The 21,958-nt window shown below is 37.9% G+C and overlaps 2 protein-coding genes across 2 annotated transcripts in view; both read left to right on the forward strand.

Moving 5' to 3' along the window:
- The first annotated feature begins 1,321 nt into the window (after nucleotides 1-1,321).
- The window catches only part of LOC6563724 (protein timeless homolog), a 70,263-nt gene continuing 49,626 nt past the window's right edge, over nucleotides 1,322-21,958 (forward strand). Inside the window, 8 exon segments of the mRNA XM_032737160.2 lie at nucleotides 1,322-1,464; nucleotides 1,532-1,855; nucleotides 5,790-6,047; nucleotides 6,419-6,738; nucleotides 9,556-9,741; nucleotides 13,003-13,126; nucleotides 14,064-14,230; nucleotides 20,446-20,620. Coding sequence (XP_032593051.1) covers nucleotides 1,363-1,464; nucleotides 1,532-1,855; nucleotides 5,790-6,047; nucleotides 6,419-6,738; nucleotides 9,556-9,741; nucleotides 13,003-13,126; nucleotides 14,064-14,230; nucleotides 20,446-20,620 — 1,656 coding nt within the window. The 5' untranslated portion in view covers nucleotides 1,322-1,362.
- On the forward strand, nucleotides 1,869-2,580 carry LOC116805415 (E3 ubiquitin ligase rnf-5). Its single transcript, XM_032737161.2, has one exon. The coding sequence runs from the start codon at nucleotides 1,919-1,921 to the stop codon at nucleotides 2,420-2,422; it is 504 nt and encodes a 167-aa protein (XP_032593052.1). The 5' UTR covers nucleotides 1,869-1,918; the 3' UTR covers nucleotides 2,423-2,580.

A 21,958-nucleotide genomic window follows, 5' to 3' on the forward strand; every position in this document is an offset into this window, starting at 1 on the left:
TCAATTTGTTATCGACTTTTTTTGGGAGTGTACTGATGCTGACATCAAACTTGTTCTTGTGCTAAGTTGTTCTCTGGCTCGTTGTGTGCTGATAAGCAGTCGGAGCTCATGTCCAGGCATTTACTTAGTTAATTAAATTCAACTTCGTTCGGCAAAATGCTTGAGTTGTGCACGAATCGCACGTGTTATCCTTGATGGGACTTTAGTTTTCGGTTGAGATGTTTGCACAACGTATTTGCTCATATCGGAGATAAATATGCCAACACCAAAGCTGTTTGCATTCAATCTTGCATTATTGTCCGTCTGCATTTCAGTTCTAGTAATTTGCTGCCCCAATGCTTAATGGAGATGCTGAAAAGATTTTAAATTTCCTCAGCACTTGATACCTACTCTGCAAATAGATGCAATTTCTGTCAGTTGCAACTGAAAACTTCCCACGTGGAACAGAACAGCACACTTCACACACATATAAATTGCTCAGTCTGAGTCTGCAAATAGTTTTGAAACCGAATCGAATTCAAATGAGTTGATGCCTCAATGGACATTGCATGGAGTGTTCGCTTTTAAGCTTTGAGACTTTAATATAACCAGCAGCAGCATGTGCCACATCGATATATATTTTATTGTTCTATGCTGATTTGATTTAAATCCGTTATTGGAATTCGTGATTTACATTTTCGGGTTTTGTGTTTGTGTTTTGTCGGTAGAATTTATAAATATCCTAATAAAATGAAAATAGATAGAACAAATCATAACTATTAAAAAAATTAACACGTCCCAAGAAATTCTGATTTTTGAAGGAGATTTTTAGTAAACTATCGTCAAAGTTTGCTTTTGCGGTAGATATAGGGTTTTCTGAATTATAATTGGAAGAATTTCCTAGTAACCTCCCTTCCAAATTTGGTAACCATACCTCTTAAATTACGGAAGATATGGGTTTTTGGGGGACGATCTTGGTAAACTACATTCCAAGTTTGCTAACTATAGCTTTTAAATTGCGGGAGATTGGTGACTCTATTCTTAAAATTGTGTGAAATATGCGGTTTTATCGATTTACACGAACATTGCACAAAATCAATATACTGTATACAATATAAATTGTTAAATTAATGTCATATTTCCATTTGAATGCCAAGTGAAGACACAAACCACTTCAGGCAAACACGCTCGCAACGCAAAACTGAGTAACTATCGATATCAGCGAGCAGCTGTTATCGATCGAACAGCTGTTTTGCATTTAGTTTTGCGCGCCAATTCCACAAACTGTGTTGAGTGTGTTGCGCATAAGCTAATTTCGTCTATTTTATAAATTGTATTCGATTTACAACTGAGTGGCAAAGTGCGAATTGTCGCTTTACTAATATGTCTGTGCTACTGGCAGACATTGATGCCACTTGCGCCGCGCTGGGCGTAAGCGATGGCAAACGCTACCAAGCAGAGCCCGACGCAGCAGAAGGCTTAAAGGTAAAATGCAACAAGAAGATAAAGGTAGAAAAGTGTTGATTTGAATTAAATTTGACTGCATTTGCAGCATTTGATTTGGATATTGCGACGCGATGTGGATAATCACGAGTATCGACGCCACTTGGGCCGTTCCAAGGTGCTGCAAACGGATCTGGTTTATATGCTGCCCGACTACGTGGAGCACGAGGAGCTGGCAGATTTGCTCATCCGTCTGTTGGTGATATTAACAAATCCCACGCTGTTGCTGTATCGCGACGGGCCACCCAACGACAATCATGGAAGAAAGGTCTTTCTCGAACTGATTGACATATTACAGGGCTATAAAGCAGCCTTTGCCAAGGACAAAATCTGGACGGCCCTGTTCGAGAAACTCAAGCAGTCTCTGGAAACTGTACGTACTCCAAATAATAAATACATTTTTGAGCTAGCTAATAAGTAAAGATTTTGGCAACGCATGATGGGCGACAACGTCGAGGCCAAGGAGAGCGACAGTGAGAACGAGGATCTTGGCGATTCCTCTGAGGCCGACTCCGATTGCCCCTTCTACAAGTGCCTGGTCTGCAGATGCACGGCCCGCAATCCTCAGGTCACATTCTGCGGTCACATCTACTGTGGCAATTGCATTAAAGAATGGATCAACAGCCAAAATCTGCTCGGCAAGTGCCCCTATTGCAACTCACTGGTGGGCTTCAACACGGTGATACCCATCAATTCGATTGGGTCTCGCTCCTGCAAGTCCGTTGATGAGCATCGCTACGATATGAAATCCATTGGCAGCAATTCGATGAGTGCCATGAAGTTGGAGCTGATGCCACGCACAAAGCGGCTGCACGAGCAGCTGCTGCGCGACCGCTCCACAACCAGTTGCTATGTGAAGCCGACGCCTTGGCAGTTCATCCTGACGCTAATCATGCTCTCTCTCTTCGCCATCTATCTAATTGATGATGGGACTAAGTAACTGTAACAGTTCAAATTGTGCACGATGTTTGTTTGGTCAAATGTTTTAAATACATTCGCCCAATCTCTCTGTCTCTCTGGCGAATGCCGTTAATTATGGTACTTAAATGAAGGCAGTGGTTTGGGACCAGGGCAATTATCGGCCTGGCATTTGCACAACTATTTTTGTAATCTTTATAGACCCCGCACAAGTCGTATTAATGTGGCAGCAGCATCAGGCAGGCGCGCAAAAGTTTTAATGGCTCTCGTTGCCAGCTGCCAGCAGCGAAGTTGGAAAACGTTTACTGCTTTTAGATTTTTTTTTCTTCCTCTTTTTATCACATTTTCTCCTGTGCTGCCATTTGCTTTTTGTTTTGGACCTGACTTCGAGGCTATCTTGGTTTTTTGTGGTTTTTTTTTCTTGCCCTTTTGTGCGCTTCATAACTAACTTGAACTTAATTTACTATCTGCATATCATCTATTGCCCATAGCTTTTGGCTTTTTTGAGAAAGTATTAACTGCACTTCGAAAATAGTCGGTTTGGATAACTATATGGGGATATAAAGCTATTTGTTGAAAATATTCTTTTTTGTAAAAGAACATTTATGCTTTCAAGCTCACAAAATTTGATTGCTAAAATTAATTAATATATTACTTTTATATATATATATGTGTAGCTCCCATATGAACAATCAACCGAATATGAAGGTCTCTAATGAATATCTTGTTTATGTGTAAAAATATCTAATTTCAATTTACATATATTATTTTTTGTAAAGATATCTAAACTTAATTCACATTGAAATTATGATGTGCTGATACTGATACTACTGTACATCATATTCGGTATCTGAAAAATATGTGTTCAAGCTTGCTTTTGTCTACTAACCCTTGATAAGTTGCGCTCCAATATTGACTTTGAAGGTGCAGCATTGTTTGTCTCATCAAACGTGTCAAAAATACCAAATGTTAAGAATTTAATTTTGTAAAAATCACACGAAATCAAATCGACGCCCAAAACTTTTTCAACGACACGCAAAAAGAAAAACCGCAACAAGTCGATCTAATAAACACCCACGACGCTAAAAAAAAAAATAATAAAAGAAATAGAAGCTAAATGCCAGAAGGCACCTTCAAATCAAACGCGTCGTTTCTACTGCGAGGAGTCTGTGGTTTTTGCCTCGGCACATGCCCCAATGTCAAACAGCAAAACAGTGGGTGTTGACAGTATACTACTAGCCGAAAACCACAAGACCAACAACAACAGCAACAGCAACAACAATTTGCTACATTTTGTGTGTCTAACTGAGAATGAAACGTTTTCAATTGCTAAATTGTAACGGAAAGAAATGAATACAAAAATGAAAGAAACCCCTCACAGTTTGCCCAGCGGCAGGGAATTACATGAGCAGACTATTTGGAGTTGAAAAAGACTCTGTATTGCGGGAAAAACAAAATGGAAATATTTTGTTGCTTGCAGGTTTAAATTACTAGAGCATAAAATATATATATATATTTGCTTCGCAAAAGACTTGATAGTCAACTCAGTTGCTCTTCGCCATGTTTTTCCATTTCATTGTTGTAAAAAACTAAACTAATTATGCTTTCCAATTTTCTTTTGTATTAAAAGCATATTTTTCTTATTTTATAATATTTTGACGTATGAATATAATTTTTGGTCTTACAGCAATTGAATAATCTGTTATGGGAATAGGATTAATCAAATCTAATCAAAGTTTTCTACGATTCTTATGTGCATCTGCAATAACATTTTTGTCGTGGTTGGAGGCATCAGTTTATATATATATATATACATAATATGAAAATAGAAATAGAAAATAGAAAATAGCACGATGTCAGCTTTTAAAGTTGATTGAGGTTTTTCACACGCACTTTTCATTTTAATCAAAACAGGTTTATAGGTCTCGTATTAAATATTTATGTTTTTGTTTATTCTTGTATTGTGGAACTGTCCAATTGGTAATTTTAGCACAAAACAAAAGGACGTTTCGCTATGTCAGCTTCAGCTGTCATTTATTACTAATTGAAATGATTTTACAATTTACACCAATGTAATTACCTTTTTTTAAATTACAAAAAATGTGTTCGAAAAGGTAGATTTGAGTTCAAAGGTCGCTTCACAACTTTCATTGGCAATTATCGACATTGAATGGCAAACATTTTAGTAACGAATAAAATTATGCTGATGCTGTAATAGTAGTTGCAACATGGCAACACTCACACAAACACCCAGACACACACACACATACACACATACGTGCGTAGAGATAGACCGCTGTTCCTTGCGAGAAGCCAGCTTGGTCGGTAGAGCGAAATAAATTCATTTAAAGCCGATTGAATCGACATTCATAACACTCCGGGGAGCAATTCAAAAGGATTTTCATGGTGCTGTGCTGCCAGCGAAAGAGTCGCCAGAGGATTTTCTTTAGATTTTCATTTTTTTAGCGAATGTTTTTTTTATTTTTTTCTTATGATTTTTTTCTTTTTTAGGTTAAATGCTAGCAGAATTCTCTATGTATGAATGCTGTCTGTACGCTTTGCGGCAGTTGGTTGATGGCTTTGTTGTTGTTGTTACTGTTGATAATGAATGTGTGGGTGGATTGGTGGATTGGGATGTGCCGTTGGCTGTCGGTTGCCGGCTGACTTTTTATGCTTTACTTCCTTATTTGCGTGGCTCCGACTTACACGCTTTGATGTATGCGCGCCGAGCTGGCATGTGGACAGCCAGAGCCAGAGCGAGGCGGGGGGAACAGCTTTTGGGTTCTCAAGTTGGAATGAGAGACATTCATGCTGCTGCTGCTTCTGTTGTTGTTGTTGTAGTTGTTGTTGGTGTTGTTGTTGCGTAGGGTAACCAAAAGCGGAAGTCATTATTAACTTTGGCCTTTTGAGTAAGGCGCCCGTGCTAGCTATTTGGGGCGTGTGTCCATGTCGAGAGTAGGAGCTGGATGGAATCAGAGTCAGTCACAGCTGGCTTGCAGGCACAAAAGCCGCATTAGTTGTATTTATTTGTAAGCCAACAGCAGTAACAGCTCCTGCTCCCCCTCCAAATTCTGTTTGTCGCCCCGGACCGACGCAAATTGATTTCAACTTGACTTTGTTGTGGTAGCATCTCTTTGCTCCTCTGCTCCTCGGCGCCCCTGGCTCATCTGTTCAGCCTGTTTGGCTTGGCTGGGTTTCGGGCTTCCGTTTTACAGTCGAGCTACATAAATTTGCAATTTAATTTAATTTAATTTCATTTGATTATTTTAACTTGACTCGCGGGATTTGCTGCTTAGATTTTTACACTGGGATTTGCCGCAAAGCATTTTTATTATTTTGACTTTTAATGTGTGTTGTTGCCTCCATCCACCACTCTGTCTATTTTCCAGGCATTTGCCATACGCAGCGAGGAGCAAAATTTACTGATTGAACGCATCCTGGTCCTGGTCCGAAATGTCCTTCAAGTGCCAGCCAATCCGGAGGCCGAGTGCCGTGCAGACAACGATGCCAGTCTACATGATCAGGTCATTTGGGCTCTACATCAAACCGGCATGTTGGATCTGGTCCTCTTTATTGTCTCCTCGCCGGATGAGGAGCAATTTCATTTGCATGGACTAGAAATCATTTGTCTATTGTTTCGCGAGCAGGTAAGCACGATTTTTTATACTTATATTTAGTCTATAGTCATAATGTTAACTTTATTGTCATTAAGTAATTAAATGAAATTGTTGAATTTTAAGTAAAGTCAGAAGATGTGTAAATTTAAGTGAAGGAATTACTATATTTAAATAAATTTGTATTAAATCTAAAATCTATATTTATTTTTTTATGTTTCGAATAACATTTAAAATTGATATATGAAATATTTATATTTAAAATATAGTTTATTCTAATACTCGATTTTTTTGGAGTATATTATATATTCATAATAAGTTAATAAGTAATAACAAATAAGTAAGTTGCATTAGTACTTAAATTATAATCAACAAATAATTAATTGAAATCGCTTTATTTGCAGAGCGCCGAATCCCTGGCAGATGCTTCACTGCAGCGCAGTCTCAGCGAGAAGCAGCGCGATCAGCAGGAACTCCTTGCCGCCCGTCGCCGGGAGAATGCGCGTCGTCAGGCGCGTCCGCCACCGGGGCGACACTCACGCTTTGGCGGCACGTATGTCATACGCAACATGAAGTCTGTGTCGGATCGGGACATCATCTGCCATCAGCCGCTACAGCGCGTGTCGGCGATCGATTTCGATCGGGAGAAGCAGGCGCAGAAACGTTCGCATCGCCACATCAAGGAGGAGGCGCAGGTGACGCGACGCAGCGCATTCACCGTTAGGTAAGGGTATTCTATATTGGATATAAATACGATTATACTCCAACTGTCTGAAAGGACTAATATTAACCATTTGTCGGCTGCTACTTCCTGCACTTTGGCTGCTGCGTGTGTGTTTCTATTGTATGGTAGTGGATGCGGCCATTAGCATCGAAATTGTTATGGTTGCCTGGCTGCCTGGCCACATTCCGGTCATTGATTTTCGATTTTACGGTGCAGTCGAGGCGAGCGAGCGCATAAAATAATATTCAATAATAAATGAAGGCATTTCCTTTTAGACAACCCGCACTCGCTTGCCTCATTTTATAGAATCGGCCACTATATTGGCTGCTTGCTCGCTTGACTTGTCTCTGGCTCTGGCTCTGGCTGGGACTCAGACTCTGGCTCTGCTGCTGGAGCTGGCTCAGTTTCTGGCTGAGTTCGCCGAGTGAAACAAAGATGTGACCATTTTCAAGGCGCCGGTTGGCCAATGTCTCTTTTTTTTTTTGCCATCGCCGCATTCCCTAATGGCCACCAGGTGCACCTATTTTATGATTTTCTGCTAACCAACGAACTACTTAAAGTATATATGCTTACGTTGCCGAGGACACCAGAGCTGCTTCGGCTTTGGCAAAATGCTATCGCTGTTATGCTCTTCTTTTCAGAGATTTAAAAAGCAAAGCCAGAGCATTTACATTTCGTTTGCATTGGTAATTTGTTTTTAAATTTTATATATACTTCGACCCTTCTTTGATTGAATTATTAATTCATTATATAGCACATCAATTAAATTAAACAATTATTAAGCTATTTTTAATTCCAAAAGAAATTAAATTTCAATTGCAAGTAGATATTCAGTATTTAATTATTATTACTGTGTAATAAAATAATTAAACCATTTGCTGCTTTATTTGTTTTTCTGAAACCATTATATATTTTTTTTTTTTGGGACAATTTCGTAATTGTCATTGCAATATAATGAATCAGTTATTGGAACTATTATTAGCTAAGTTATAACTTGGCATTGATTAGAGTACCTACACTTCGACTTGTTGAGTTTTAACCCGATGGTTGTTGCTGCGATTTGTCGTCCAGCGGCCATAAAACGCGGAGCAAAGATAAAAATGCAGCAGTGGTAGCGTAATCTTGGTGGCGCCACTGCAACGACACCATCAGTGTAAACTTCTGGCACTGCCTCTGCCACACACTCTGCCTCAGACACTGATTCTGGCTCAGCCCATCGTTTCAAATGTGCAACGATTTTTGCAATGTGGGCCAACACTTTTGCTTGTTAGTTTGCTGACTTGTTTGCGGCTGGACTGCCTAGTTTATTGGCCTGGTCCATTCGAAAGCCCAAATCTGTTTGCCACCCATAAATTGGCAACAACCAGCCCAAGCCTCGCCAGACCAGGCCGGGACTGTGATTAGGCAACTCGCTGGCCAAAATGCCACATCAATAAGCGGAGCTATCGCAAAATAATTCCAACTGTATTTGGCAAGCGAACTTCGAAGTTGCTACTGATATGCTCAGAGGAACATGTATTCGTGCAGACGAACCCAAGCAGCTGGGGTAAAGTTCATCAATGTCACGTGTCGGCCGACGATATTCATCCACCCCAACAGCGCAAACAATTTGTTGCCACTCAACTGGTATTGCAAATGTTGCAATATGCCGCCAGGCGTCTACAATATGTTTGTCCATTTCTGTTTTTTTTTTGTGCCTAGACTTTTGACATAAATGAATCTGTGAAACGTTTGCTCTGCGCCAGATAGCCTGAGATGCACAGATTCGGAGAACGAATGGATCTGGCTGCTATTCTTGCAGTTTCTAGTCCGTTTTAGTTAAATAAATTGGCTGCATCCAATTTATTGCATAAACCCAGACAATAGCAGTTTGTTATGGCCAACCACTTGTCAATACTCTGAAACGCACTGGGGAAAAAAATCAAAGACATTCGAACTTAAGACGTTGTATGGCAAATCTAAAGAACAATTCAAACTATTCGAATTTCAAGTAATTTAATCAATATATTATAAACAAAAAGCTTTCTTAAGCTCGCATTCATTTTATTCATTATACATTAAGAGAATTATAAAAAAATGTATAACATGACTTGATCACATGAAGAAACTAAATGTTTGCCTTTATTTCTTATACTGACTTGCTGTATTTCTAAATAATAAACTATTTGATTCAATCTCTATATTCTAAACATTGTGTTTGTTATGCATACATTTATTTTATTCATTAAATATGAGTAAAATAAAATGCAAAATAACATAACATAATGATATATATAAGATATGTATATATTTAATTTGATCGGTTAATGAAGTTTTTATTTGATTTCATGCATTTTATACGTATTTCAAAACAAAAACAGCTAAATCAAAGTGTATTTGAAATTTTCTTTTATCTCTGATATTTTTTCCTACGCATATGTATATTTATAGCTGCGGTTAAAATAATAATGTGCTAAATGAATAGTGCTGCTTTATAAAATCTAAAATCTCAATTTTTTGTATATCCCATTTTATATTCCCTCCGATTCCTTGTTAGTTCTGTCTATCAATCTATTTCAGTTAAAAATCTAACGTGCATTGGCTGCACCGAAATTGCATTTTAAATTCTGGCCAAGCATCTCGTCAGGTTGTTCGACTAAAAACTAGATAAAAAAACGTTGATAATTTTGACGTGTAGCAATACGAGAATTCTACTATTATTTTGACCACAACTGTGTGCATTGATATCGCTGGAGGGCACTGCTATTCAATCAATATTATTGTGGTATAATCATTTTTCATTCGCTTCCACAATATCCTTCCTGCGTTCCATTGCAGATTGTGCCTGCGCGAATATTGCATTGAGGTGCTGCGCTCCGCTTACAATACGCTGGTGCGGCAAGTGCGGAGGGTGCTGGAGCGGAATGCCGGCTCGTCGAGTCACGATGACTCTTATCTGTTGTGGGCCATACGATTTTTCATGGAGTTCAATCGCTTGAGTGGTCTACAATTGCAGCTTGTCAGGTAAGTCAAGTAAAGTAGGGGTATGTGAGTGTGTGCATGACTTGCATTTGCCAATGTGAAATACGTGCACATATCTGTGCCGAGAGCTGGGATGTGCGCTGCACTTGACTAATGCGTTCAAATTAATTGTCAATGATTTTGATAACACAAGGATAAAGAAAGAAAGTTAATCAAAAAGGAAAACGCTAGAGAGAGAGAGAGAGAGAGAGTTAGAAATAGCTCTGTGTTTGAGCCACAGAAATGACGTTGATGAACAAGCTCTCGTCTCAATGGCTAATGAAAAGCTAACCAATCGGTCAGCAACGTCAATTGCTGGCAGGCGTTGAATCAGCAAATATGTAAATTTTTTCTACCAGCTTCAACGCTTGGCTTTTAATCAAATTACTCTAGCCCAGTTCGAATCTCTCTACATACTACGCACACACCAACAGTCACACAAACACACACAATCCACTCGAGATCTTGAAATGCGTGAACTGGAATCAACAAATTTTGCTGTGATTTTTATTTAAGGCAAATTCGAACTATATTTTAAATTATTACATACGAATACCTATCGTTGGGAATATGGTTATCCACAAAATTAAACTTCGAATAAAGAATTTATTTATTTATTTGTCGCCTAATATCAGTTGTCACAGAAAATATAAAAAAATATAAATAAAATTGATACGATTTCTGGGGCGACTTAATAATAGTAATAGCAAAAATAAATTAATAAAATAAACTAATCAGACCAAAAATAAGCAATAATAGATTTGAATTAGTTGAGATGCCCAACCACAAATAAATGCGAAGCTGTACTGACGTTTAAAATGAAGTTCTTAATGATGTAAGTAAGGCACTGTGAATTGATAACATCTGAAGTCTATTGTAATCATTAGTAAGAAAATCTTCATGCAACGAATAATTAATAGTGCGACGCTTAAAAGCAAATTAGAACTATAACTAAAAAAGAGTATTTTTTATACTTCTTAGATTTTTTCTTTAATAATTGTTAAATGATATATTTCATAAATTGCAGATGATAAATTAGAATCACACGATTTCGCATCCTTGACAGAAACATGCTAAAACAGAAATAAGTAACGTCTACCACTCTTATCTATGAACTTATTTGACTTTATCGATTCAGTTCCCAATTAAGTGTCCTTCTCTCATGTGTTTTACTTTCCATGACGGAAATAGGAATATGTTCTGACAGTGTTGTAAAATGCACGAATATATATGCTGCAAATAAACTTGATGTCTTGACAATTCCCATTTGACCATATGCACTTGTGTTCTCTCGCAGTATACACACACACGCACACACACACATATTGCTCAATATTCTTGCTTTGTTATTGTTTTTGGCCACAGCACAATTTGTGTGTCATTTTGTTGGATTTATTGGGAGACAGTCATCGTCCCCATTTGATTGCTCTAACTTTTGAGAGAAAGGCAACCACAGAAACACATGCAGAAATCAAAATCATGAGACCAATCGTTGACCTATGCCACATTACATTTGCGTGGGTGTTTGACCCTCCGCCCCAACAACTATCGTGTGTGATGCTGTGTTTTTAGCTCAGTTGACGCCTGACAGTTTTCGAGAATTTAGCTGGTCACTGGCTCATTGTTGTTGGGTATTTTATTGTTATACAGCATGCTGTTAATAAAATTTTGCTGTCAAATCTTTCTCTCTTCTTGTCTCACTCGCTCTCTGAGACACTCTTCTTCTCCTGCTCAGTTTGTGTCGTGGTCATTGTGCTCGTTGTGCTGAGTGGTGGGAAATTTCTTTAAAATTGTTTTGGTTACTTTCAAATTAGTTTCTGAATGACAACAATGAAGCTTTTGCAAAAATGTTGTCATTCCGCTGCTGTAAAGTTTTCTCAGTCAGACGCCCAACAACGTTCACAACCCAGGATTCTCTTATCTATATATATATATATATATATAAAAAAGAAGAAAAATACTGCCGTACTATTCAAAGTTTCTCGCTAGCAGCACTAGCTGCTTCTCTGCTGCTGTTGTTTTTCATTTTTATCATTCCCTTCCTCTGTATTTTATCATGTATATATATATATATATCCTTATATACTGACACCCAACTTTCTGTTTATTTCCAAGAATGCAATTTGCCGCTGCCCGCTTCGCATTCGAACTTTCTTTATCGTCTGCCATTTTGTACTGATTTTGCACTATATAAAGCATGGCATTGCGATAATGTATGGCCGTCAAACTGAACAAAAGTTTTGCGCACTCTCAAAACATATAAAAAAGAGGGCATCTAATAAAAAGTGAAATTGAGTTTGTAGTTTTTTTTTTGTGGGCTTTGCTGTTTACCAGTTGGTGCCCCCTTTTCTGGGTCTTAGTTGCAAACGTATTCAAGACAGGCATCATCCATTCTATGATCGTGCGGCATAAGCAAAAGTTTGACCTCTAGAAAAATGCATACTACGTCTATTCATGTAAAGATGCTGCACCGACGAGGGAAGACCATAAGATGTTAAAGCATTATTTAAATTTTTTAAAAAATCAGAGGTTAACGTTCACTAAAGCAAAGTTCAGAATATCCTGCACACACTTGAATATTTAATCAACTGAAAAAGTACATATAGAAAAGAAAATACTGCGCACCTGTTTCCGTTTGAAAAGTTTTCAGTATTTTCGCATTGTAAATTGTATTGATTTTATAATTTATTTATTTCTGCTAAGTTGAAATGCTGCTGTCGCTCCAACTGTAATTAATTTGATTTTAATGCCCTCTCAAATGTTGCTGTAACAGTGTCTCCCTTATTCTGCTTCTTGTTCATTGCACCCTTCGCTGCAGTTGCACAAACTTTAATGACCATCGCAGCAGACGACGTTGCTAATTTTGCCAATTTGCAGGCAAATGCAGCCACAGCAATTGCAAGAACATCAGGAACAAAAGTAATAGCAACAACAGGCTCAAACCAAACAGCTTGTGGCAACGCCCATTGGGGGGGTGTCCCAAAGTAGGCGGCAACTTAGGCTGCCACTCATTTGTAGCGCTACTTAAAAATTAATTTTGTTAATGAGTTTTGCAGCGTACTTCAACTGGCAACTTGCAACCTGCAACCTGCAACTTGCAACTGGCAAACTATTTACCTGCGTTGCTCGCTCTCTATTTTTCTCAGCTAGTCTACAGACTTAAATACCCTATTTACTTGTGTGTATTAATGACTAAAGTCTGCGTTATTCTCAGCTTTTCGAGTACATTCTATTTATTTATTTTTACCCCACTTTCATTTGCAGCGAATCGCTGAGCGTGCAATGTTTCCACTGGGTTCTGACGCGCATGCAACACGACATGGACATGATTCAGTGCGACAAGAAGCAGGCGCGTCTCTGGGCCAAGCGCCTTCATGTGGCCCTCCTGGTAAGTAGAATGCTGCTGGGCCAGCTAAGCTTCAACATACACACAAAGTCTTCATGTGTGCGTGTGTGTATTGGCTTGTTGTTGTTTGTCTTGCCACTGTAAGTGCACTTTTGGGTGCACTTTGCAAAAATCTCAACGTTGCTCTCGAATCATGGCTTAAACCTTAAGCCAACTTCAGCTGCTATGGCATAACCTCTTTGAAAGTTGCCTGTTGTGCAAATTGAAGCCGAAGCACTTTCATTTATAAACTATGTGGTATTAGTTTAAGTTAATAATGTTTGCATTCTCAAATAAAACCCAAATTAATTTTGGCTTAAGGTTTATTTGGCTTCGAGCTGGGAAAGTTCTGATTAGAGAAGTTCGACTATTTATAAAAATACTTAAAAAATGTAAAGCTTTATACATACACCATATCGATCAACTGAACTATTTAAAATTGAATGGAATGCGATCGATGAATACCCGCTTCTGTTATTGATAGAACGAACAAGTCAGCGATAGACCAAATCAAGATATCTTTATTTAGACCAAATTGGCCGTAACAATAGATCAAATAAAAAAATAACACAAAATTGCACAAGTTTAAATGACTAATCTGATGAAATTTTGAATACACAAGATTAAAAGAACACGAATAAATTATTATAAATAATTTATTCCTATATATGGTAATATGATTTAATCTATGACATAAATGGTTTAATACTTCATTCCAATCTGTGTTGATACACACCCATAACAATGTATGGCATTAATATATGTGTAGTTTAATTTGTGCAGTTTGCATTTGAATTTATTTAATAATCTTTTATTTAGTTTGCTATTTACTGCAAATTGAATTGCAATGGATTTGCACACAAATGAAGTGAGCACACATGAGACGACATTTCAGAGCCACATTAATGCTTAAGAATATTGTCTCCTTTTTTAATTAAAGACATTCCGGGAATTGCTGCAGAGTCTGCTTGGGCTACAGAAGCTGAAGGATGACGATAACGCCCGTGGCCTGTTTGATATGTTATTAAACAATGTGTGCTATGTGCTGGAGTATCGGGAGACAATACTGCATTTGTTAATGAACTACAATGAGGGGCACAGCACAAAGTGAGTATAGCAGAGTTAAGCCAAGCCCGACACCTAAACCACATAACTGTCTCTAAACCTATTGCAAATAACTCGAGTCTGGTATGCGAGACTCTAGCGCCTGCTGCATGGATAAATGGATTCAGTTCGCTTGATGGTCACAAATAACCATGGCAAACACATACACAGATAGGGTGAGAGGTGACTATCGCTTAATAGGATTACTTGGTGCTCCTGCTTAAACCCCAAAATATGTATGCAGCTTCCAGCTGAATACTAAGCTCATCGGCAGCTAAAACCTTTCGGCCGCTGATACCCAATCGACAATCAGGCATTGTTTGTCTTGACGGCATGCCTTTGTCTTATGTCTTGGTATGTTTGCTCGGCTATTTGCGCAGCTTGGTCTCTGTGTGTGTCTTAGTTAGCGTATGTGTGAGTGTGTGTGTGTGAGTGTGTGTGTGTGTGTGCGTGTGCGTGTGTGTGTGTGCAGCTCCAACAATAAATGAACTAGTTGCGCTTTGAATTTTAAGGGGGATGCAGGAGAAAACTTTAATTGATTTCACAAGCATGTGCTGCACGCGTGCTCTGGCATTAAAATTATAGCATTTGCCAAACTAGCAGGCAGATAGACGGACAGACAGACAAAGGACAGACTGTGGACAGACAGTGGCACGCAGTCGTGTCGACAAGGAGCGCATGTTTTTGGATGTCGGGTCGCACCCGGGTTGCATTCTAATTGGCAAGATAATTGTTAGTAGATGGGGTCGACCGTGTTGTTACCTTTAACTGATTTACATAGTGAACTTACAGCCAGCAACTTGGCATTCTTCTGGTTGCTACACTCATTAACAGCAGAGCACTTATGTATGTACGTGTGTAACTCCAGTTAGTTAAGTAGGAGTACTCCACCACCCACCAACCACCCATCCAGCACTTCCCAGAATAACTGAAGTGTGGTGCAATCGCAGCAACTACTAGAAATTGCATCCCTTTTGCTCAAAGGGTATGCGGCAAGTTTAGAGATTCAGCTTCAGCGTGCATGCACTTTCAATTGCCATTAAATTGTGCTCAAATAAAGCTGGTTGAAAATTTTAGAATTTCGCCCGCTCTCCGCCAGAAATCCATTAGATAATTGCAATTTTTGGTAGCGAGCGAGTTTCACTTTGATAAACATATGTAGGTATGTAGATGTGAATATATTCTGTACGGTTGCACAGTATTTTCTGTCTGTCAAAACCGGCAATTGGTGCAACGTAGCGTTGTCTAATCCACCTGCAACAAATGACAGAAAGTGTGTTTTTGTGTCACAGACATTTAACGGCTACAAATAAAACTAAACAAACGCCGCGGGTTCTACCGTGGGAAATCAGAAATGTTATCTAGTAAAATTCTCCCTTCACATATGCCACATGCATACATGTAGTAAGTGCATCTCTGTCTTTTTTTTTGCCTTTTCTCTTTCTCTTGAGAATATAACATGTAATTGCTATTTAATTCAAAATGCATCATTCGTACAGAGTGCATTTGGCCCCACTGTGCATTCTGTACACAAATCGCTTGCAATCTATTGGCAATGATGGCGGCTCAACTAATGGCATCGCAGTCGCTGTCAGTCAGTCAGATGAAGAGATGGACGCAGATTTCGACAGATATTAGGTGGATTGACATGCAGTCGGCAATTTCAAAGCTTTCACTAAATTAATTTAGCTCACAAACAGGAAATTGTTGGCGTGTCGCAATCGTCGAACTGCAGAAACCATACACAGACGGATAGGCAGGCGATATGCATGAATGCACCAGTTGAGGCTCTTCGATTAGTTATATACCCTGTGTTCAGTACAAATAAACTACTACTACTACTAAACTATCTACATATATTAACTAAAATCATTTAATGTGATTCGGATTATACATAGGCATCCTCAGTTTTGATTTAATTACATTTTTATGTTGATGTGCGGCTGGCTAAAAGTCAAATTTTAATAAGGATAATTCAGTTTGTTACCTTTATTATATATTCTAATCTACATTGACTGCTTATCTTTATTTTATTATGATGAAAATTATGTGTATATAAATATTTAAATTATATGTCTAAATGGTCTGCCTGTGGGCATTCTATCTAACTTATCGCAATTTGTTTGTTGCTGTTATAGTCTCTAAATTTCTTATATTTTAAGAGTATCTGACATTCTGTTTTGTTTTAAAAGAAAAAAATGGGCGTGTTACTGGAGCGTTAATATTGACACTTGAAATTGCAGTAGCTGTCAGAAATCAGATAGATCGCTTAAATATTAACTGGCAAATTATACGAACCTGTGCATTGCTTTCAATTAATCTTTGCAATTAGCGATAAAATAAGTGGCGCTGCCTTTTGAACTGCAATCAGAACTGGAGCGTTTGAGATTTTGAAGCCTTTCGGCAACCTCATGAATTATTTATGAGCCCGGTCGCATTTACAATGTTGGCGAATGGGTCGCGCAAAGGTTGTAGTTGGGGTTGAGGTTTGTGGCTGGAGGGTTGGGTTAGCTGCAATCAACGCCCATCAGTCATTGTGTGACCAGCTGAGATTGTTGTTGTTGTTGTTGCTGTTTTTGTTTTTGCTGCTGTCATAATTAATAATATTTTCATTATAAACGTCTTATGAGGCAAGCGGCGCGCTAAACATTTGCCCCAAGACTAAACGCAATTACATTTTATCATTTATTCAACATGCGCTCAAAGTTGGCGCTGAACAAACAGCCGTCCACAAAAACCCCACAACACCCCCACCTCACCTCACCCAACCCACTCCAGAGATTCTAATTAATTCTATGCGCTGTCCAATGATATTGTTGTTATTGCTGTTGCTGTTGTCATTGTTGTTGCTGTCTTCCATTTAATCAACGTAAACGCGAATATCAAATCAACCATGGCCAGTAACATTAGCAGCAGCAGCAACAACAATGCGTGGCAGCAGCAGCAAACTGCGCGAATAACAAATTAATTATAAATAATTTATTAACGATTTATCTCTGTCCCATTTGGCAACACATGAGTTTGAGCGCCACATTCGTGAGTTTGAGTGCGGCTTGAGTGTGGCATTGTCGCATTGTCGTTGCAAGTTGCTGAAATCGATTTGCTGCTGCCTCTTGTAAAGTGGTGTGTGGCATGCAATTTGTTATGCAACCACAACCGAGCATGCCCCCTTTCTGTATACAGCTTCAAAGCCAAATGCTGCACCCTTATTCTACATACTGCGGTAAATTGGCGTTGTGGTCAGCAAATGGCAGCGAGGCTGTCCCACATCCACACCCTTCAGTTCCACCTGTTAGCTAAGGCACAGTTTGTCAGGTGTCGCTTAAGGATGTGGAATGAACAATTAAATTTATTCAATTCATTTATGCTTACTGAAATAAATATTTTTCTTATTTCGTATGCTTACAAATTTGCTTTAAAATAATAACTAAAGGTTAAAATAATATAGAAGGTATTTTACGGCTGAATTTTACAAAACATTTGGTCATATAAATATTTAATATGATTTAGTCTTCATAAATAATAAAAGGTCTCACACAAAAACTCTCCACTATATTTATTTTTTAATTTGAAAGTACATTTTTTCATAAGGTTCAGTTAAATTTAATATGGGCAGTAAATTTAATAGTTGATGGAACAAAAATTAAACTTTCGTCCATAAATAAAATAAAATCTTTGGCGTGTTTAAGAAAGGCATATTTTAAAAGTATATTTCTTAAGCTTTGCGGATATATGTCATCAAATAAGTATTTTTTTTGACAGTTCATACAATTTCATAAACCATTTCTTGCATAAACTTGTCAGCATTTAAGCACTGTGCGTTCAGTTGCCACTTTTATGCTTTACATGCCACATGCCGCAGCAACTGATAACGTTGTGGTAGGCTTGGAATATGTGGCATATAAATATCATTAGGGGTGTGGTTGATGTGTTGCAGGTGGTGGTTTTGAGATTGAAGAATCATTTGTAATGTTTTATCTGCAAATTGCAGTCGCTCGCTGTGTGAGACACATTAAATTATAGCCTTAATTAGAATATTACCAAAATCACCTTATAATTACAATGCACGCATTGGGATGAGAATTTTATATTTTGACTTGAGCTTCATTTTAAAATACGACAATATATAAATACGATTTTTAAAACACTTTGGTCTACATAGAAAGACACGTGTGGCCTACTCTAATTGAGTTGTATTGTCAAATGTTTTAATTATTTGCACTTGTCATTCGGCTAAAAGCCTACGCAACTTAACATGCGTTTAATTTTTTAAAATGGATGTGTTTGTGTGTTTGTATGTATGCTGACAACCATTTTAATTACAGATGCATTTCCCTTGGCACAGGTTCCACGTCCAGGTCTGCCTTGTGGACTATTGACCACATTTGGAAAATGCTGTCAGCTCCTAGCGAGACCTATTTAAATTCACAATGAATTTGCATAAATTTTTGACTCTGTAGCGTCAAGCGTCAGTCTTTTCGAAAACTGTATTTGGGAACTGTATTCGCTGGCAGCATGTTCAAAAAAGTTTTGTCAAAAATTTACTACCCTGTAGCACCCGCTAGATTAAATTTGGTGGCATCTTCGAGTATGTAAAACTTTACTTATTTGTAGGGGATGTTTTCGAAGGTTAATGCAAATGTCATAAACATGGAATTTAAAAACATAGATATAATCCAATATCGATTTTCTATTATCTGAGTTTTGAAATCTGATGACAGCGTATCTTTTTAGTAAAGTACTCAATTATAGATTATTATTTTTTGTATATCTGCCATCGATCAGCTTTGCCAATTAGACACATACCGCATATCCACACACAGAAGCACACACCCACACAGTCACTTATACACACATGCAAACACACTTATACACACACACACACACACACACACACACACACACACAGAGACATGTCCGCACATATGCAAATATTGCATAATCATTTTTGGGGAGATTTTCAACAATAGTCTTGCATACAAAGCATTTAATCGTAATTTTTTTTTTTTTACATTTCGCACTTTAGCAATTTTTAATACCCTGCAGACCTTGTAGCTTGGCTAATTTCAGTATCCATATTTTTTGCTTGAATTTCTTGTCCATGTATACATAATTGTTTTTGTAGGCATATTGAACATTTAGGCTTTTGTTTAGTTTTAGAATTTTGTTAAATGCTTAAATGTTTATAGAGATGCTGTTGTTTTTTTTTCATTTGTGTTGATCAATGGGCATTTGATGGTTCATCATTTATTCGTATCCTGTGCTTGGCTGGTTTGCATCGTCCTTTTCTATGACGCGCGCGATTTTCATTATTCAAACGGCAATCAATCATTTTAACAAATTGACGTGCACAATGACGTTGGCTTTTTATTCAGTAATTTTTTCGCTTTTGTGTTTTTTTGTTCTGTTACATTTTGGTATGGTTAAAAACAATGCTAAAGTTTTGCCAGTTTCTGGCTGCGAGGCAGCTGATTTTGGCAGTTTTTAGGATTCCTCTGTGCCCATTCTCCCTTTTAAGGTTAATTTGCTAATTGGAGGCGTCATCGACATCGACAGGGCCAACGGCAATGGCCACATCATCAGTCAACGACGTCCTTTGAATTGAGTCGGGCTAGTTAGGTCATGCTAAAAGTTGAAAAAGGGTCCGGGATGGGTGAAGAAAGTGGTTGCCTTTGCTTAGCTGTTTTAATGTGGTCGATGATTCTCAATAAATGCGAGCGTAGTCCTTCAGGCGGTATAAACATAGCCAGGAGTTTTACATATACATTCTTTGTCATTGGAATTCGGAAAAAATAATAAGAGGAAGTTTTTTTTTAGGGTTCGATTCAACCAATACTATTGCAGTCATTCAGCATAGCTATTTTGAATTGATTGAAAAGCTTTAAGATCCATTAAAAATACAGCAATATTTCTTTAACACATAGCATTGTGAATACAATATAATTAATTACCAAGAGAGTTTTTAGTAGAATTCCGTTGTTTATTATTTGTTCATTCATTTATCGAATGTCCACATTGCATTTTTATGCCGTCAATAAAAAAATTGTAGTGAAATTAAAAATGCATTTACCACATTTAATTGAATTTGCAGATGATCATATTATTTTTTATAGTTATAATCGCTTTTCTTTTGTTTCTACAACATAAAAAGTAATTTAATTACCGTATGCATATGAGATAATTTTATTTACTAACCAGCACATTTTTACTCCACCCAGGGTCTTTCTGCGCGACGTTGTGGAAACGGCCAATGTTTTTATAAAAATGATGGAACGCTTCTGTCAGGATGCAGTCCTTGTCCAGGACAAGCGGAGAGGAGGGGGTGGCAAGCGCAAGAAGCAACATCCGGCTACCAAGTCCAAGCAGCCGCCGGCTGCCGCACAGCCATCGGAGGTAAGTCCAGAGTCGCCGAGTGAAATTGAAATTTTTAATGCTTATAAATAAATTGCTGCATTAAATGACATTATTTGGCTTGCGGGTGTTTGTCGCCCGCTGTGTGCGCCATAAAGTATTCTCTAAATTGCCAATAAAATTTAAAACAAATAGCAGAAAGCGCCAGCGCCTGGGTCAAAAAACAATTGTCGTCTATACCGCTGGCAGGCAAGGATTTATAGGTCTGATCACGAAATTTAATTGACTGAAAATATGGTTAAAAATAAAAGAAAAAGTTGGCCAACCACCGCGTCTTTCGCAACTGCCGGTTTATTTGTTTGCTATCATCTTTATTTATTTACTTTCTATTCGGTACAACTATTTATAATGGCTGGTGACTGGAATACAATTTAAATATACTAGGACATCCATCTCTATGTATTTTCGATGACGTTTTTTTGACGTGTTTTAATAATTGTTGTATGCATTTTTTTCTCATTTATAAATTGTGTATGCTTAGTTTATTTGCCATGTATAAATAAATATTTTTATGAATTCGTAAATATATTTTATATTAAAGATTAAACTGCGGTGACTAATCAGCTATGTGGGTATAGAAGATATTATGCAATAAATTTTTTATAAAATATACGATAGGATAAATGCAATTATTTTTGAAATTTTAAGTCATTTTAAATTCGGGTATAACACATTTTATGTAGTCAGCTTTTTGCCATCCACTCCAGACTAACCTTCCCACCGATTTCAGGAGACTCTTCCTATTTTTTATGTTTTTTTTTTTTGTATTTTAACACTTTGGCGCTTTGGTAGCGTTGTCAAGCGTGATTTCCGGCCAATGCCAACACTCGGCAGTGGCTCTACACTCTAACCCTCAGCTACATCGGTGCCGTTGCATGTCCAGCATTGTCCAGCTCTGTGGCCGCCATTTTGTGCTGAAAACTGGCCACTGGTGGTCCCGGAGCTGAAGACCGGACGGATATTTGCTCGTGCTATTTTTTATGAAAACCTTCAACTGTGCTAATTTTTGACATATTTATTTGCACAGTCGTTGCCAGGTTTTTCCTGCGCATTGTTACAATTGTTGCACACAGACACATACACATATACCTTCATTTTGTGCGTCAATTAATGTGGAAATTCGAGTATTCAGCATTTGTTAAAGTGACAGCAACAAAGGAAATCTCACGAATTCACGAATATTTAAACGATATTGTGTGCACAGCTTTTTATGAATATTGTTAAATCATCGGCACAAAAACCAAATTGAAACAAGTGAGAACGTTGCTGTCGGTCGTAACCGATTTCAGAATACTCTGATACATGGGTAGCGAAGAACCT

The sequence above is a fragment of the Drosophila grimshawi genome, unplaced genomic scaffold (genome assembly GCF_018153295.1).
Source record: "Drosophila grimshawi isolate 15287-2541.00 unplaced genomic scaffold, ASM1815329v1 contig_311, whole genome shotgun sequence".
NCBI lineage: Eukaryota > Metazoa > Arthropoda > Insecta > Diptera > Drosophilidae > Drosophila > Drosophila grimshawi.

What these genes read in the sequence shown, in the direction of transcription:
- LOC116805415 (XM_032737161.2), top strand. Translation starts at nt 1,919, where the DNA reads ATGATGGGCGACAACGTCGAGGCCAAGGAGAGCGACAGTGAGAACGAG.